The sequence below is a fragment of the Carcharodon carcharias genome, chromosome 36 (assembly GCF_017639515.1).
Source record: "Carcharodon carcharias isolate sCarCar2 chromosome 36, sCarCar2.pri, whole genome shotgun sequence".
NCBI classification, from domain to species: Eukaryota; Metazoa; Chordata; class Chondrichthyes; order Lamniformes; family Lamnidae; genus Carcharodon; species Carcharodon carcharias.
In genome coordinates, this window is record NC_054502.1 from 5145044 (window position 1) to 5164648 (window position 19605).

At 41.3% G+C, this 19605-nt stretch overlaps 1 protein-coding gene across 4 annotated transcripts in view; it reads left to right on the forward strand.

Annotated features, from left to right (window-relative positions):
- Positions 1-19605, forward strand: part of ash1l (ash1 (absent, small, or homeotic)-like (Drosophila)) — a 230621-nt gene that overhangs the window by 143929 nt on the left and 67087 nt on the right. For all 4 annotated transcript variants that reach the window (XM_041179673.1, XM_041179676.1, XM_041179675.1 and 1 more), the window contains exons 7-8: positions 459-553; positions 18433-18506. In XM_041179673.1, coding sequence (XP_041035607.1) covers positions 459-553; positions 18433-18506 — 169 coding nt within the window. The remainder of the gene's footprint in view (positions 1-458; positions 554-18432; positions 18507-19605) is intronic.

Below are 19605 nucleotides of genomic sequence, written 5' to 3' on the forward strand. Positions count from 1 at the left end.
TAAATAAAATCAGAACCTAGAGCCTGGAGTTGCTGCCCAGCTCCATCTTATCTTTGCTTATTGGTAAAAGATTACCAGTGAATTGATTTGTTTATTTTATAATATAATACACTGGCAATGAAGTAGATAAGAAATTGGATTTCAAGCCTATTGCCTTTTATGTTATCAGGAGTAAGTTGGCAAGACCATGACAGATGAAAGTGGCACATGACCCACAAGTTCTAAAGTAGTATCAGTACTCAAATCACTTGTTGTTATCGGACCATGTGGTGATACACCACCATATGGATGTAATACATTGTACTTAGTGAGGTCAGAAACCTGTACCAAATGCTTGGATACATGGAGAGGCTAGCTTTCATAAGGATGAGGTTGCAGTGATTGTAATTTAATTATTGCCTGATGAAGAGCTTTCTTTTATGATCTTAATGGTAATCGACAGTAATTTTTCTTCTTAGTCCAAAGAGTCGCCTGATTCTGGTGAAGAAGGAAAAGCTGGAGTACATTCCTGGAGAACATGACTACGGGCTCTTCCCAGCCCCAATCCATGTTGGTGAGTCTTAACGTGTGCAGCCATTACCGGATTGGATCTATTTAAGTGGACATGTAGGGAATGCCTGGATGGGGCAGACACTACTGTGATTCAGAATGAGAGTGGGCTGACAGAATTTTCTCTCTGACTGCTTTTAATGGATTGAGAAAATGGGGTCAGCTTGTCTCATGTATCAGTGCTTTTACATTTTAAAGACCGTGGCCATCGCCAAACACTCATCTCTCTCGCTGTCTGTCACAATTAGAAGTATATAATCTCTGAATTACCTTGTTTTGATAGAATGGCTGCACATTTCCTGTGCATCAGAGGCTCCATTTATGCACCCCTGAGAATTATCTCCCACCCAACGTCCGGTTTGTCCAGTTTCCACTCTTCATAAGTGTTTAAGATGTCTGCATGTTGCTGTTTTTTGAGTTTGATGATTACAGGTGTTTTTATAACACCAAATCGCACTACTCATGAATTCTTGCAGATCTTGTCATCTTTCCCTTAGTCACTAGTCTCTTAATCACTGGGCTCCAACTATTATTACTAGATTACAAATGGGACACTCGAGCCATTTGCCTTGTTTAAACATTGCGAACATACGAGTTAGGGGCAGGAGTAGGCCCCTCGAGCCCCTCTGCCGTTTAATAAGATCATGGCTGATCTGATTATGGTCTCAACACCACCTTTCCACCTACCCTTGATGCTGTTTGACTCACTTGTTAGTCAAGAATCTATCTACCCCTGCCTTAAAAATATTCAATCACTCTGCCTCCTCCACTCTCTGGGGAAGAGAAGTCCACAGATGAATGATCCACTGAAAGAAAAAAAATTCTCTTCATCTTCCCCTTAAATGGGAGACCCCTTATTTTTAAACTCTGTCCGCTGGTTCCGGTCTTTCCCACAAGGGGAAACATCTTTTCAGTATCCACTCTGTCAAGTCCCCTCAAGGTCTTCTACATTTCAATAAGATCACCTCTCATTCTTCTAAACTCCAATGGAAACAGGCTCAGCCTGCCCAACTTTTCCCCATAAGATAACCCCCTCATCCCAGGGATCAGTTGAGAGAACCTTCTCTGAACTGCTAATGCATTTATATCCTTACTTAAATAAGAAGACCAAAACTATACACAGTACTCTAGATGTGGTCTCACCAATATCCTGTGCAACTGCAGCAAAACATCCCTACTTTTATTGCGAAGGGACTGGAATATAAACGACAACATTCCATTTGCCTTCCTAATCACTTGCTGCACCTGCATCCTAACTTTTTGTGATTCATGTACCAGGACACCCAGATCCCTCTGTACCTTGGAGTTCTGCATACAATTTCTATTTAGATAATAAGCTGCTTTTCTATTCTTCCTGCCAAAGTGGGCAAGTTCACAATTTTCCACATTATACTCCATCTGTAAAATTTTTTGCCCACTCGCTTAACCTATCTATATCATTTTGTAGAGTCTTCTCCTCCTCTTCAAAACTTTCTTTCTTTGTGTCATCAGCAAATTTATCAACTATGCATTTGGTCTCATCTTCCAAATCATTGATATAGATTGTAAATAGTTGAGGTCCCAGCACTGATCCCTGTGGCACTCCATTCGTTATATCTTGTCAACCCAAAAATTACCCATTTATGTTACTATCTGTTTCCTGTTAGATAACTGATCCTTTATTCATGCTGATCTGTTGCCCAGCCAGTGTCATACCATTATTCAAGAAGGGAGGAAGGGATAAATCAGGGAACAACAGGCCAGTCAGTCTAACCTCGGTGGTGGAGAAACTATTGGAAGCAATCCTGAGGGACAGAATTAATCTACACTTGAAGAGGCAGCGATTAATCAAAGACAGTCAGCATGATTTTGTTAAGGGGAAGTCATATCTGACCAATTTGATTGAATTTTTCGAAGAGGTGACCTGGTGTGTAGATGAGGGCAACGCATTTGACATAGTCTACTTGGACTTCAGCAAGGCTTTTGATAAGGTCCCGCATGGAAGACTGATAACGAAGGTAAGAGCCCATGGGATCCAAGGCAATCTGGCAAATTGAATCCAGAATTGGCTGATTTGTAGGAAGCAGAGGGTAATGGTTGAGGGGTGTTTTTGTGACTGGATGCCTGTGTCCAGTGGGGTTCCACAGGGATTGGCGTTGGGTCCCTTGCTGTTTGTGGTATATATAAATGATTTAGACTTGAATGTAGGAGGGTTGATCAGTAAGTTCACGGGTGACACGAAAATTGGTGGGGTGGTACATAATGAGGAGGATATCCTTAGATAGCCTTAGGATATAGATGAGCTGGTCAGGTGGGCTGATTTGTGGCAAATGGAATTTAATCCAGATAAGTGTGAGGTGATGTACTCGGGCAGGACAAACCAGGCACAAGAATACACGATGAATGGTAGGATCCTGGGAAGTACCGAGAATCAGAGGGACCTTGGTGTGCATGTCCATTGGTCCCTTAAGGTAGCGGGACAGGTAGATAAGGTGGTTAAGAAGTCATATGGGATACTTGCCTTCATTAGCTGAGGCATAGAATCTAGCAGGGAGGTTATGCTGGAACAGTATAAAACGCTGGTTGTGCCACAGCTAGATAATTGCATGCAGTTCTGGACTCCACATCATAGGAAGGATGTGATTGCACTAGAGAGAGAGTGCAGAGGAGATTGTCTGGGCTGGAGAGTTTTAGTTATGAGAGATTGGATAGACTGGGCTTATTTTCCCTGGAGCAGAGGAGATTGAGGGGGGACATGATTGAGGTGTATAAAGTTATGAGGGTCATAGATAGGATAGACAGGAAGGAATGTTTCCCCTTGGTGGAGGGATCAATAACCAGGGGGCATAGATTTAAGGTAAGGGGCAGGAAGTTTAGAGGGGATGTGGGGAAGAATTTTTTCACCCAGAGTGTGGTGGGAATCTGGAACTCACTGCCTGAAAGGGCGGTAGAGGCAGAAACCCTCATAACATTTAAGAAGTATTTGGATGTGCACTTGCGATGCCATGGCATACAGGGCTATGGGCCTAGTGCTGGAAAATGGGATTAGAAGAGTGCACTTGTTTGACCGGCGCAGGCTCGATGGGTCGAAGGGCCTTTTTCTGTGCTGTAGGCCTCTATGACCATGACCATGAGCCCTTATTTTGTGTTGTAACCTTTGTTGTGGTACCCTATCAAATGCTTTCTGGAAATTTTAAGTAAACCACATCCCAAGTTCCCCTTTATCCAACATGCTTGTCACTTCCTGGATTGTACATGCAGCTCATAAACAGGCCTCTCTCAGAACTGACAACTTTGGACATTCGTGCACTGGTCTATGGCCCAATACTGTAACCCTGGATAAGTAGCGCTACCATAACAAGCACAGAGGAATCATTCTAAAGTCAGGTGCACCCACCGTTTTCTTGTTGCTGAAGCAACTGTTGTTTATTCCTTTCGTAGAGTTCATCCTGGAGTGAGACCCTGCTGCTTGTGATTGACGTCTCTGCAGATAACATCGCTAGTCAGCAAGGAGTGCAATAATGACTTATAAATGTACGCTAAACACATACCTGGGCCTCAGTTAGCTCCAGAACAAAGGGATTTTGAGGAATAGGAAGAAGCTATTAGGCCTAGTAAGCCCATAAACTTTTGACAGACCTATCGATCTTGTTACTGTAATCATTCAATCTCATCCCTCCAGGAATGTACCCAATTATAGTGTTCAGGTCAAAACTTTTACTGGTAATTTATTTTGCATTCTTTTACCCTTTTCATGTGGAAAAAATTCCGCCTGCACCAACTGTGGCCCTCCCCTCCATAATATAGACCATATCGGCTGGGGCAATCAAATTGGTAAGAGTGGCCTAGAAGATGAGTTTGTAGAATGTTTTTGAGGCAGCTTCTTGGAGTCATATGTTGTGGAACTGACAAGGGATAAAGCTGTTGTAGGCCTAGCATTATGTAATGAAGCAGGGTTAATACATAATGTCATAGTAAAAGATCCTCTGGGAAATAGTGACCATGATATCATTCAATTCCATGTTAAGTTTGAAAGTGATGTATTCTAGTTGCAAACAAAAATCTTAAAGCCAATTAAATAGGTATGAGGGGAGAACTGGCTAAGGTTGACTGGGTAAATAGACTAAAAGGTATGGAGGCAAATGAGCAGTGGGAAACATTTGAAGATACAGTTCAAAATGTTCAACAAAAATACATTCCATTAAAAAACAAAAACTCAGCAAGAAGGACCTATCCGTGGCTTACTTAGGAAGTTAAGGATAGTATTAGATTAGAAGAAGAGACCTACAATGTTGCAAAATAACAGTAGCAAGTCTGAGGATTACGAGTGTTTTAGATTCCAGCAGATGGCCACCAAAAAGTTGATGAAGAAAAGGAAAAAATTAGCATATGAGAGTAAACTAGCCAGAAATATAAAGGCAAATTGCAAGAGCTTGTGGAAGTATATAAAGAGGAAGACGGTAGCTAAAGTAAAGGTTGGCCCCTTAAAAGCAGAGACAGGAGAAATTATCTTGGGGAATGAAGAAATAGCAGAGGCATTGAACAAATATTTTGCATCTGTCTTCACAGTGGAAGATACAAATTTCATATCAGAAATAAACGATAACCTCGGTGCTAAAAAGAGTGAGGAAATTAATATCAGCGAAGAATAAGTATTGGTGAAACTTGCGGGACTAAAATCCGACGTCCCTGCGATCCTAGGATTCTAAAAGAAATAGCAGTGGAGATAGTGGGTGTGTTGGCTATGATTTTGCAAAATTCCTTAGATTCGGGAACAGTCCCATTAGATTGGAAGTTTGTAAATGTTAGACCACTTGTCAAGAAACGAAGGAGAGAGAAAACACTGAGCTATAGTCCAGTTAGCTTAACATCAGTTGTTGGGAAATGCTAGAATATTATTAAGGAAGTTTTAACAATTACCTTAGAAAAGTATAGTTTGATTAGTCAACATGTTTTTACTTAGGGGAAGTCCTGTTTGATTTATTAGAGTTTTTTGAAGATGTAACTAGTAGGGTAGATAAAGGGGAACCAGTAGATGTGTAGTTGGATTTGCAAAGGGCATTTGATAAGGTGCTCCACAAAAGGTTATTAAGCAAAATAAAGGCTTATGGAGTTGGGGCAATATTTTTGCACGTTTAGGAGATTGGTTAAGTAATAGAAAGCAGAGTGGGCATAAATGGGGCTTTTTCAAGTTGTCAGGCAATGAACAGTGGGGTGCTGCAAGGATCAGTGCCGAGGCCGCAGCTATTTGCAATCTATTAATGACTTAGATGAGACAGAGATTAATGTTTGCTGATGATATCAAGCTGGGTGTGAAGTTAGGCAGTGGGGATGACACAGAAAGGCTCCAAAGAGATATAGTCATGTTAAGTGAATGGACAACAAGATGGCAGGTGGCGAATAATGTAGGGAAGTGTGAAGTTATGCACTTTGATTGTAAGAATAGAAAAGCAGAATATTTCTTAAAAGCTGTGAAACTTGTAAGCGTTGACATCCATAGTGGCTTGGGTGTGTCTGTGCAAGAAACGCAGAAAGTTAACATGTGGATACAGCAAGCAATGAGGAAAGCAAATGGATGTTGGCCTTTATTGCAAGGGGATTAGAGTACAAGAATAAAGAAGCCTTGCTCCAGTTGTGCAGGGTTTTGGTGAGACTGCATCTGGAGTACTGTGTGCAGTTTTGGTCACCACATTTAAGAAAGGATAGACTTGTATTGGAAGCAATACAATGAAGGTTCACTAGATTGATCCCTGGGATGAGGGGATTGTCTTATGATAGGCTGAGTAAATTGGGGTTATACTCTCTGGAGTTTAGAATAATAAGAGGTGATCTCATTCAAACGTACAAAATTCTGAAGGGGCTTGATAAGGTACATGCTGAGAGATTTTTTCCATTGGTCAGAGAATCTAAAACACGGGCACAGTCTCAGGGTAAGGGGCCGATCATTTAAGATAGAGATGGGGAAATTACTTCACTCGAAGGGTTGTGAATCTTTGGAATTCTCTATCCCAGAGGGTCGTGGATGCTCCACCATTGAATACACTTAAGGCTGATCTGGACAGATTAATGGGGTTTTGGGGAATTAAGGGATATGAAGAGCTGGTGGAAAAATGGAGTTGAAGCCCAGGCTCAGCCATGAATGTATTGAATGGTGGAGCAGGTTCAACAAGCCACGTGGTCTACTCCTCCTATTTCTTTGTCTTTGTTGAAACTTCAACTGTTGGTGTGTGAAAACTGAATGATTAAACCACACCTCCACTCCGGTCCCCCAGATACACAGTCAATACTTCTCCATGAAACTGGCCACATTAAGATGCAGAGATAGCATTACTATGTTGAGGATTGCCAGGATGTATTGTACCTGTAAGTTAAGACATGTCTTGTCTTCGAAGCTGAGGGAGCACAAGATGATTATAATTCGTTCATTACCAAAAACAGCATTTGTTGCAACATACGTTTGCTGCTGTTGTGCTGGGCAGGTGCCAGATGATGTAATTGCAGCTGCGTAGGGTGGATTAAGGCTGTAACAGTTCATCTCACACTTGCTGTATAGCATGTGTGAACTGAAAATATGTAAATGGTTGGTTAATGTGATTCTCAGAGCCTCTCAGTCGGGTAATGATCAAACCCTATTATTAGGCAAGAGACTTTCAATAATTAAATTTGTTTTAAAATTGAGACAAGGGTACTTTTACCTTGATTTGATCTCTGTGTAGGCTGGCCCTCGAAAGCCCAGCTATTGGTATGAATGCCATGTGTGGTGGGCGGGTGAACCTACTGGGAAATCCAGGGCTGAGCATGAACTTGCATCACAGTATAAGCTCAGCACCTTCACCAAGGGCTCCAAACAACACTAGGAGAACCAGGGCAATGTTGCAATTCCATTCTTGTTGAATGCACACAGAATGATAGGTTTGATCATGATGTATGATAATGTTGACTGTGAGGTGCATATCTCTGGAATCAGCAGAAAGAATTCATTGCAGTACAGAAAGAAAGAGAGAAAGGGCAAGAGAGCTTTTTAACCTTAGGTAGCCCCAGAACGCTTTACTGAACCCTGAGGTAGCCCTCATATAGCTCCCTGTGCATTTGAAAAGTCTGTGTTTGTGATTCTGGTTTGCTTTATCAAGCCATCATTTCTGGTAGAGTGTCCGATGCTCTTGCTGCTGGATAACATGAGCTTGTCGTAACGCTGTATGATCTACAGAGCTTGAGGTAGGAGACTCGGAGAAGGGGGCAGGTATTTTAACGACTTGTCAATCAATGTAAGGTGGCTTCAGCTTTATTTTGAAGCAGTGGTTGCCATTGTGGAAGTCAGTGAAAACAAACGGCAAATTAAAGATAAAGGTTGCTTTAATTACTTAGTATTCCTCTGGGTTAAAATACTTTTAAACCCTGCAACTTTGTTCCCTGTTTAAGAGCCTGTTTGGTTTGCTAGCAGCTGCCCTCCATTAACAGCTTTGTGCACTTGGCAGCCCTCCACATTGCTTGAAAGTAGACGTTTGTTTTATTCAGTAAGGTCAAAGGGGGAATAGGGGAGAAAAAAAGAAAAAAATCAAATCCAAAATATTTTTGATTCTCCCTGAAACCTACTTAGGGCTGCATTAAGTGTATCTCAATAGAAACTTAAGCATTGATGTAAAATCTCACATTGTGAAAAGACAATGTCAATGGACTGAATGGTCTCCCTCATCTGTATTGATCTTTGGGAGGACATTCAGTTAACTGTAAGCCACTTCAGTCTTTTTATGTTCTTTATAGTAACAGAAAATGTTACAAAACCAAACTGAGAAGAAAACTTTACTTAGGTCTTTTAGTAGTGACTGTTTATTTCCCTTTATTCTGCATGCATATCGGTAGCTGGCCTACATTAAAGCAATTTGTTGTCTAGGAAGCGCTTTATGACATTTAAGAAAAAGATGGTAACTTGATGCTTTCTTATTCTTTTGTTTGTTCTGTTCAAGTGTGGTTGTTCAAAACCGAAGGTCCCAGCTGCTGCTTGCTCCGTCTGTTCCTGGGGTTTTGTGTTCCCTTCAGTGGTCAGTCTGGTTCCTGGCACCAAGCTCTCCTAGTTGAGAGGGTTAGATAACCTTTGCCAACAAAGATGCATTTTGCTTTGGGAAGTCCTTTCTTGGTCAGGGTTCTTTATCCTGACCCTAATTGCTATCCGGTAGCATCTGACAGAATGCACCTGCATGGTTTCCCGAGGAATGTTGGATTTGACTCGGCGACAGTATCCCTTTTGGAAGAATTTCATTTCATGCCATCGTTCCCTGTGAAGCCTCACACATTTCAAATGGCTACCTGCTGTGGTAGATGTAATAAAAATGGAAAACTCAGCAGGCCAGACACCCCTGGGGAAAGAAAAGTCAGAAGAGGAAAAAGTTTATGACAGAACTGGAAAAAAAATTATGGTTTTAAGCATGTACAGATGAAGGGGAAGGAAGAACAAAAGTGAAGGTATGTGATGGGGTGGAAGGCAGGAGTGATTAAATGACCAAGGGCTGGTGGTGCAAGGTACTTGTGAAGCAGTTCCCCAATAAAAATACTTACACTACCAGCAATGGGACAGGGAAACCCCAACATGTTCTTCTGCAGACTGCTTTTACTGGTTATTTCTTTGCATCATTCCTCCTTCCTACTTGCCCTGGCTCCAAAAAGCAGTCAACCACATAACTACAATCTGCTAACCCAACAATCTGTGGCAGAATACTGACAAACCAGCTGATTGTGACTGCTGCCACACTGTGTACCTTGTGCTAAGGTAACATTGGCTGCTGCAGGGTCTCCCACCCCTTAATATTGCTGATAACGGGTGGAGTGATGTTGTCTGAAGGTTTTTCCACACTCTGACAAAACGCTTGCAGTTTTGGCACTTGACCAGTGTGGAAGCCGTTTATTGCCTCGTACATGCTGGATAAATGGAATTTATTGCTTGAATAGCCTTCTGACCTAATTTCACTGCAGCCAGAGTTCTGTGCCATGGCAAGATTTTCAATTCAACCTAGGACTTGGATTTCCTAGCAAACAGTAGAATCTGACATTCATTCTACACATTGCACAGAGTAACATTTGACAGGAAGAAATACTTGACTGCTACAAACCGAGAATTAAAGAATACAAAAAAAAGCATACTTTCCAAATGTGAACAGTAAAATATCACTGTGAATTAGAGAGTGGGCTTCAGTTTACAGCCATTCCCTCGGGCGTGATTGGTCAGGAAAGTGCAGAGATATTTTGATGGTAGTACTTCAACCGGACCCTTGCCCAGCATAATTTCTTCCTTACTTAGTTATGCTGTGTTTAGCAGGTCGTGATGTTAAGTGTCAGAATTGCTGGACCAGACCTGAGGTTTTTAAACATTTAATTTCTTACCCAATTTTCATACTTCTACTTCCAAAGGTCCAGGTTCCTGCTAGGGCCTAGTTCATAGGTCAGGCTAAAACCTTGTACATTAGTATATGGAGATCCTTACAGCTAGGTCTGATTCCCCTCGTCATCAAGCCCTCGTGCACAAGTACTGGGTTGTAATCAGAAGCAGGAGTTATGGCTGCTACAGAAACAAAATACTGCAAATGCTGGAAATCTGAAATAAGAAACACAAGTGCTGGAAATACTGGGAAGCATCTTTGGAGAGAGACAAAGTTAATGTTTCAGCTTGATTACCTTCTGTTTGAGCTGCTTGAATGCCTATATTTTTTATCCACTCTTTCTATAGTTCAGAGATGCTATAGATCTCTGCGTTCTCCCGTTACCAGAGCTGATGCTTATTGTAGATACTAAAGCTAACACCATCTAGACGGAAGAGCTCACAGTTCCATTAGAGGTGCCTTTGCCTGTTAAACCATGGAGCAGACTAGAAATGGATATTAGGTGTCAGCTTTGGCTCAGTGGTAATACTCTTTCCTGAACCTCAAGCTCAAGACTTCAGCTTATAGTCTAGGTTAGTATTGCTAGAAATTTATAAATTACTGGTTAGGCTTCACCTGGAATATTGTGGACAGTTCTGGGCATCACACTTCAGGAAAGATGCAGAGACCTTGGGAAGGGCACAGAGAAAGTTTATCAGGATGATGAGAGACTTCAGCTATGAGGAAAGGTTGGAAAAGTTAATATAAACAAAAAATACTGGAAAAACTCAGCAGGCCTGGCAGCATCTGTGGAGAGAGAAACAGTTTTGAGTCCATATGATTCTTCAGAGACTTAACAAAAGTTAAGACTGTTCTGCTTGGAACAGAAAAGTTAAAGAGGTGACCTAATAGACATTTTCGAGGTGATTGATTTTGATAGAGTAGATATAGAAAAACTGCCTCCCTGTGGTGCGTGGGTCAATAACTATAGGTCAGAGATTCAAAACCATTGGCGAAAGGGCAGAGACGAGAAATGTTTTCACTGAGTCTTGGGGACCTGGAACACTCCACCTGAAAAGTTGGTGAAAGCTGATTCCGTCAATAATTGAAAAAGGGAATTGGACGAGTATTTTATGATGAGTTTACCAGGTTCTGGACGAAAGTTTAAGATGTGGAACTAAGTACATTTTCTCTTTCTAAGAGCCAGCACAGGCTCAGTGGGCCAAATGGCCTCCTTCTGTGCTGTATGTTTCTATGATTCTAACGCTGGTGTGGTGCAGAGTGAGTGCTACACGGTTGAGATGCCCATTCTTCTGATGAAACGTTAAAACACGTCAAGTATTTATACAAGATCTCTTGGCACATTTTGAAGAACAGGATTGTTCACCCAGTGTTTTTATTTCTTACCTAGCCCCATTTAAAAAATAATATTTCTGGTCTTTTAACCTGAAGCTGTTTGTGGGATCTTCCAGTGCATATATTGACTTCCACATTTTCCCACATTACAACAGCACTTCAAAAAGTAATTTATTGCCTGTGAAGCACTTTGAAACATCCTATGGATGCAATTTCTTTCTGATTGTGTTAGATGTGAATTTGATTTTGATTTTTATTCAGATTGCTGAAGCAAATCTAGAGCATAAATTTAACTGTTTTATTTAAAGTCTTTAAGGCTAAAGATATTTAAGCATTACTCATGGAACAAGAATGGGGAAATAATAAAAAGAATAAAACCTCGAAATGCTGGAAAATGGAAGCGGGAGAAAGCTAGGAGGCCTTTCAGTATCAGAAATGATGGAGACCCTGCATCAGAACACTTCTTGATTATCGATCAACCCTAAAAGTTTCCACTCAATCTTCATGGACCTGCAGTCATACTGCTGCTCACAAACATAGGAAGATTTCATTAAGAGTGTTCCTGTTAGTTTCCTCCTTGGTTTTATCCAGTTACACTGAGATCGTTCTTCAGGTTCCTCCTCGTGGAGTCCTCATCCTGACCTGATAATCTATACTTGTATATTCTTGCATAATAAACTGATGAAACAGCTATTTACTGTAAACCACCTGTATGTTTGATGCAGTAAAGAGTGGTTCAGAAATAGTTAATACAATTCTGGCGTTCTTTACAATTGAGCTGTTTTAGCTGATTCATGCTGATGAATCAACGCCAACCAGAGACACCAGAAACCGCAGCCAGTATCCAAAGATCAGCCTCTAAAACTTTCTTTCTTGTGCCCAGAACAATAAGCTGTGCTTTGCCCTGAATTTGACCAGGAGTGGAAAATCTGAGCTGACCAGGTAGCTGGTTAGAGACTCAGAAAGACAACTGGCCAAGCAACAAATGTAGCTGGAATAGAGAAATTAAGAAGGAACTTAGGTGGTCTCTAAAGCTTGTGCAAAATCTGCTGACAGATACTTGCCTCAGCATTGCATTTACAACTATAGAGTCTGTATATCAAAGTGGAGTTAGGGTTCAGAAGAAATGCATGGGGTGGGTATTATGACACAACCAATGATAAGGGCTGAGTTGTTCAAACCCCAGAGGGAAACTTGAAACAACTGTCATAATCCATTTTTGCAGTTTATGTTTCGAGACGCAGGCTTTGAATTCAATAATAATAAGACCATTGAGTCTTGATTTTTTTATTAAAACTAAATTAAACATTTATTGATACAAGAAAAATTGTAAGCACATACATATGTCTACAAAATTACTACTATAATAACTACACAAATCCCTGACTTAACCTGACTCTTAGTTACACCCTCGTTAAGGCAACAGCAAAACTCATAGATTTTTTAAAACCCCAGGCAAAGAACATTTGACCTTACGAATTCAAAATTAGGTTCTTTGCAGACACAGTTGCAGACATACAGGCTGGTTAGATTTTAAATGCCTCTGCCTTACACATAAATTCATTTCTGTTTATCCCTAGCTTTTCCTTTTAATGTAAGTTTTCTATTGTATTACTAGGTTTTTTAAATTTGACCTCTCATAACAATAATATCCTTTCATTCCACCAATTGCCTGGCGTCTCACAGCTAGGTGCAAGATTTTGCTCCCACTCTTGAATGCTTTATTCAACAAATGCTAATGCACACTTGTGGATGGACCTTGAGGGGATTTGCTGTGCCGGAAGGATGGACTTTGGGAAAGTTAGTGTGAAAGAGAAGTGGGCTTCAATTGATGAAGTGGCTTTTTCCTATATTCTTACGAAAATGTATCTAGATTTGGAGAACGGAGTAAAAATGTTGGCTATTTAAAGGCAATGGATAGCTGTAGTACATTTATATAATTTTGTTTCTCATGTATCCCCTGTGACCCACCTTTGACTTGGCATAAACATAGTTTTGCATCAGACTCTCCTGTCTAATCAGTTCACCCCATCTACTCTCTGACAGATGGTTTTGAAGTGAGATGGAGTGATAGTAAAAACTGATGTTGAGAATTAAATTGAGGGGCCTGTGGATCCTGGGCTTGTATTTTGTGTATAATGGCTGAAACCCATTGCCTGAACTGTATACTTGCAATCCGCCCTGAATATCTATTGTTTTGCTAAGCTGTAATTTGCAAGCCAGACATTTCTTGGTAAACAATTTGCAGATTTGTCAAAACTGAACCGAACAAGAGTGAACATTTGTGCTTTTGCTTTGAAAGGAGGAAATAATGAGGTGAGGTGCTTTGAGAAGGTCTGTGCTTAGTGGGTTTGGCTGGAGTTCTGTTGCAGCGGTTTGAAAGAAATCCGTTTACAGCTTCTCACTTGACAAACAAAAGATAAATCAAACCAAAAGAGCAATTCAAAAAAAACCTTTAAGCCATTAAACAGTTCCAGGTTGCATGCTGAAAGCAAGTCTCTGTCAAGTAAGGGTCTAACAACTTTCTAACAACCAGCAGATAGTGGCAAAGTAGGATAGAAGAAAGGTCTTGTGTTTTTCAAGTGCTTTATCTTGCACTCTGACATCTCAAAGTGCTCCACAGCCAAAGAATTACTTTGAAGTGTGGTCACTGTAGTTACATAGGGAAACGCAGCAAGTTTATGCACAACAAGATTCTAGAAACAGCAGATAAAATCAATGGTGAGTCTTGGATGTTTGCCAGGACACCAGGGAGCTTGCTGATCTTAGAATGGTGTCATGGAATCTTTTACATCCACCTAAACAGACAGAGCCTCAGTTTAATGTCTCATCTGGTCCTAGTCACCTCCAGCAATACTCCAGTCTGTCAACACTGAACTGGAGTGTGGATCTTGATTAGGCTAGAGCAATACTAGCAAGGCAGAGACCTGCTGTATGCCTGTAATAGCTGCAGGAATCCACTGGAATGCAAGTCAATGGTTTAATCAATGTGCCAAAAAATATTAGGGCTTCAATTTCAATATTTTGAACCTGTGGTTAGAGCATGATACCTTAAAGTATTTGGCCAGTGCATCACATCATGGGGCAAAAGAAATTGGAAACGCACCAGTGATTTTGTTGCACAATGAATCACAAAATAATGGCTAGGTATTTCACCAAGGGCAAGTGAAAAATCTTAGAGAGACTCCCCCATAAACCATGAAACTCTCGTGATTAGCTAGAGAGCTTTCTTGTCCAGGGGAATGCCTTGTGACTTGCAGGTTATGTAGAGGAATTGAGCTTCAGGAAATTTGTGTGATTTCTCTCCTAGATGAGTAACTGAAGCCAGTTGTATAGTTGATGAAGCACCAAGCCTGAGGAGGAGATTGGAACTTCAATATCTTGGACAAACCATTGAGCCAGTCCTATTCTTGATCAGTTCTGGAGCTAAGTTCAACTCCAGCAAAATTGATTTTGAGGCTTATGCATGAGGTAGATTTGGTCTGGAAATGTAAAAATGGCCAAAGACAGCTTAATATCAACACTCAGTGAATTTTACCTGATTCAATGAAAAGAAATGTTGTAAGAATTAATGTTATTTTCAATTTGCCAAACTCAGGCATTGAGTGTTATATACAGACATGGATGCAAGAGCCCCTGATGACTCAAAACATGCAGCTCACAAGAAGCCAATCATGCTCAGTTCTCAAATTAAAGCAAAATACTGCAGATGCTGGAGGTCTGAAATAAAAACAAAAACTGCTGGGAAAACTCAGCAGGTCTGGCAACATCTGTGCAGAGAGAAACAGAGTTACCGTTTCAAGTCCAATATGACTCCTCTTCGATGTTCTGCAGATGCAGTCAAACCTGCTGAGTTTTTCCAGCGCTTGTTATGACTGGGACAGGAGGAATGCGCAGGAGAGCCCCACAACTCCACAGGTCATACCATTAGTTAAAAAGTTTAATTTACTCACCAACGTGGTCAATTATTTACCTTAACTATTGGTACCCAGAATAAAAGAAACTTTAACCAGGCTTCTTTCAGTAACCAGCAAGCTTATTAGTTTATTATAAAACCAGTCTTGTCAAATAGAAAGGCAAAGCTTATTAACATACTGTATGGAATATGAAATTATACTAATTACTCTTTTGAGATACCATAAGACAGACAGATACACACACACACACCAAAAAACAATGAAAGTAAAATGGAAATGGAGGAATTTGGCCTAAGGTTAAAAGCCAATGTTTTAAAGGCAAAGGATAGATGAAGGAGTTCTTGAAATGGGTCTTGGTTACATGGTTGGTCTCAGCACTGATCTGTGCATGAAACAATCAATGACTTTGGCACTGCTTTTCAGGCGGACTCGAGGGTTCTCCATTCCAGCATGTAGAGCATCTCAGGAGCAGCTTACATTCACTTCCAGCTGCGGACTGGCTCTGGAATGCAAAAGGCTGCTGTCTTCCTTCTCAAGCAGTTGATCCTTCTCTTCTTGAAGCAAAGCCAAAAGACATTTTTAAAACAGTCTTCCAGGCATGGTTTTTTTTCAGAGCCATAAAACCCACGTGACCCTCTTTGTTTACAGTTCATCCAGGTCAAGAGGTTGACAATTTTTTTCAATTGCTTAATTACCCTTTCTTGTTAAGTATGTTTTTTCCAGGAATGGCAATCAAGGGTCCTGCATTAACCCTTTAAGGAGCAGTGTCTTTTAAAGCACACACTTCTTCCAGAATGTTCTAAGCCCTTGAAGATCAACCACTTTGTGATTTGAGCGTTTGTGGCACACTTTCTGTTTTTAAGTTCAGTTCTCAGATGCTCAAACTTTAGAAAGGAGTAGCAGTCAACTGTATGTGTATGTAGACAGATTCAGGATCAGTGATTTCAACACTGTTGATATATTCCATAAAGCCAGATGGTGAAGGTTAGAACTGGAACCAACCTTTACACATTTTTGTAAGTATTTCTCGACAGAGGTACGCATTATAAACAGGCACCTCCTAACTCAACCACCACAGTTTCGGTCTATTCCCGTTTATAGGAACACCAGTTAATGTCCACTGCTTACATAAAATTACAATTAGCTTACAATTAACTTACAATGAAAGCTGCTATAATAACTTGTGATCCCCCACAATGTAAAAGGTGATTTGACGTATAAACATAGGCATCAAAGGAGCCTCCAACAACCGCTCACAGCAATGTCAGACTGAATTCGCTGGGGATGTCTGCTTTCCCAAGTCCTGTTAAATATATTTTGGTCCTTGCTAATCAAAACAACTGAAGGCATAGCAAATGTTGGAGTGAAGTGCGTGTCAGTAAGAGTCATCCACAAGTTAAGATTTGCAGTTTATGTTGGATTGCCAACTGGAACAGGAGGAGAACAGTCAGAAATAGTTAGCTAATTTCAATGGAAAATAATATGTATGGCCTGGAGATCAGTTAGAGAAAATCATAGTTCATTTTATTCATTGCTGAGCAGTGTAATGTGAAATAGCATCTGGATAATGAGGACTTGACAAAGTCCTGAGCCCCACTTGCCTCATGGAATCCTCTATGTTGATTGGCAGGAATGAAATATTAAAACCACAGCTGGTGTACAAAGCCATTATCACTGTCGCTCAGAAATGCTTCAAAGCATTTTGCATGCAATCAGTTATTCTCAAGTGTGGTGACTGTTTTTATGTAGGAAAATGCATCAGCCAGTTTGTGCCAGGGAGATCCAGCAAACATCAGTGAAATGGATGACAAGCTCACCTATTTTACATAGTTTTCTAAAGCACCATTATCCAGGGCCCTGGAATGTTCCCTTTTCTTCAAAAGATCATTGACATTCTTCTGATCTGATGGAACCTCTGACCATCTCATCCAAAGAATGGCACTTCTGACAATGTGGCACTCCCTCAGTACTGCACGAGAGCATGACTTTAAACTCCTGATACAGGGCTTGAACCCATTGAGGCAAGAACGCAACCAAGTGAGCCAAGCTGCCATGAAAGGAGTGGCAGATTTGATTGCAGAGTCCAAGTTTGTGTCTTCCCAAGTTTTCCATTTAAAAGTTTGTACAGGAGCACATTACACACTGGCATTGGCAGGATTAAAACTTATTATGTGGGAACCATTGTAGGGCACTCGAGGAGGGCTTGAGTTGTAGAATCAGAAGTAAATTCTCCTCTCTCAGATGAGTTTGAGTGGGATGGAACTTCCACTCACCCCTTAATTTCTGCCCTTACACGTTTTCTTGAGTTAGAGCTCATTAAGTATGCATGACACAGTCTCAGCAAAATTGCCTCCCCCCACCACCCCCAGAGCAAAGAGAAGATCCTGGGCAGTGGGAACACCACAGTAACACCAGAAGATCCAGCAAGGAACTTTCAAAAGACAAAAGCACCATGAAGATTATAGGCAAGCATAACACCTTGGCTGAGACTGGCACCTTCAATTGGCACATGCATGGGACAAACTATAGGGAGAGGAGAACCGTCTCTTTTCACAGAGACACCCCAGCCATTACTGCCACTTTCTGTGATCAATGTGGTGGTACGGGAGGCATTATGACCTCGTATGGAGAAGGAAAATCTGTTGAGAACTTTCCACTCTTCGCCTGCAGTGGATCGTGAAGGAGTGGGCAACATTGGCAGTCCAGGCAGAAAGAAGGGAAATAAAATTCCTGGTAGGAGCACTGAGGCAGGAGTAAGCTTTGCCCCAAATTCATGATATTTTCGAGATCACTTTGCCCAAATCTAGGCATGATGGAAGTGGAAAATCCCCTTCCACGTGTTTGAGGCTACATCGTGCTGGTTACAGAAACAAGCTAGCTTAGCCTTTGTTTTCTTCCCTTCCCCACCACCTATAGAATCCCACGTTCCAACCACATGAGAAATTGTGGGACTTTGTGGCTCAAGAAAGGGAGAAATAGCTGCATTGTGATTTTAATCCATTTCTCTGTTCTGAGGCTTTAACATGGGCACGTGTTAGGCATTCATGTGGGAGAATTGACGCTATTAGGCGGAGCAATGTAGGACGAGTCTCAAACACAGAAGTTGGGCCAAATGGACTGTTCCTATGTTGCCTGTTCTATTATTAACAATGTGGAAACTTATGGTGTGTGTTTGTATATGTGATAACAGCAGCTATGAGTAGACATAACAGTTATCATGACCATATAACACTGTATTTCTTCCTTTAGCTGTCTGAAATGTAAATGTCTTTGCTTTTCAGGCAAGTATTTGAGGCAGAAGCGAATGGACTTCCAGTTACCATATGATATCCTGTGGCAGTGGAAACACAATCAGGTATGTGAGCTGTGGACTTGCAGGGCAGACTGAGCATGGGGGTGGTGTGTGATGTAAATTGAGTAAAGTAGAAGCAACAACTTGCATTTTTATAGGCCCTTTAACATAAACCTTCCCAAGGTGTTTCACAGGAGCATTATAGAACAGTATTTGAAACCCGAGCCTCATAAGGAGATACTAGGACAGGTGACAAAAAGTTTGGTCAAAGAGATCAGATTTTAGGAGTATCTCAAAGAAAGTGGAGGAGAGGTTTAGGGACGAACTTCCAGAGCTTAGGGCCCAGGCAGCTGAAGGCACGGTTGCCAATGGGGGAGCGATGAATATTGGGGAATGTGCATGAGCCAAGAATTGGAGGAGTGCAGAGATTTTGGAGGGATTTATGGCTTGTGTAGATTACAGGGATAGGAGTGGATGACGCCGGAAAGGATTCTGAAAAGAAGTATGGAATTGTAAAGCTGAAGGCTGTTTTGAATGTGGAGGTGACCAGTGATCAGTGATCTTCAGTTCCAGTGAAACCCACTTGTACCCAATTGCGACTTTTGCACCTCGCCACATGTCACAAACCTTTTACAGCCATGAGCTTTCAGCAATAAGGAAGCTGGTTGTGGTTGTTGGAGCTCAATCATCTCAGCTCCAGAGCATCACTGCAGGAGTTCCTCAGGGTAGTGTTCTAGACCCAACCATCTTCAACTGCTTCATCAATGACCTTCCCTCCATCATAAGGTGGTTGTTCACTGATGATTCCACAATGTTCAGCACCATTCACGATCCCTCAGATACTGAAGTGGTCAGTGCCCATTTGCATCAAGACCTGGACAACATTCAGGCTTGGGCTGATAAGTGGCAAATAACATTCACGCCACACAAGTGCCAGGCAATGACCATCTCCAACAAGACAGAATCTAACCATCGCCCCTTGACATTCAATGGCATTCCTATCACTGAATGTCACACTATCAACATCACGGGGTTACCATTGACCAGAAATTGAACTGGACCAGCCATATAAATACTGTGGCTAAAAAAGCATGTTAGAAGCTGGGAATCCTGCGGTGAGTAACTCGCCTTTGGACTCCCCCTACCTGTCCTCCACCTACAA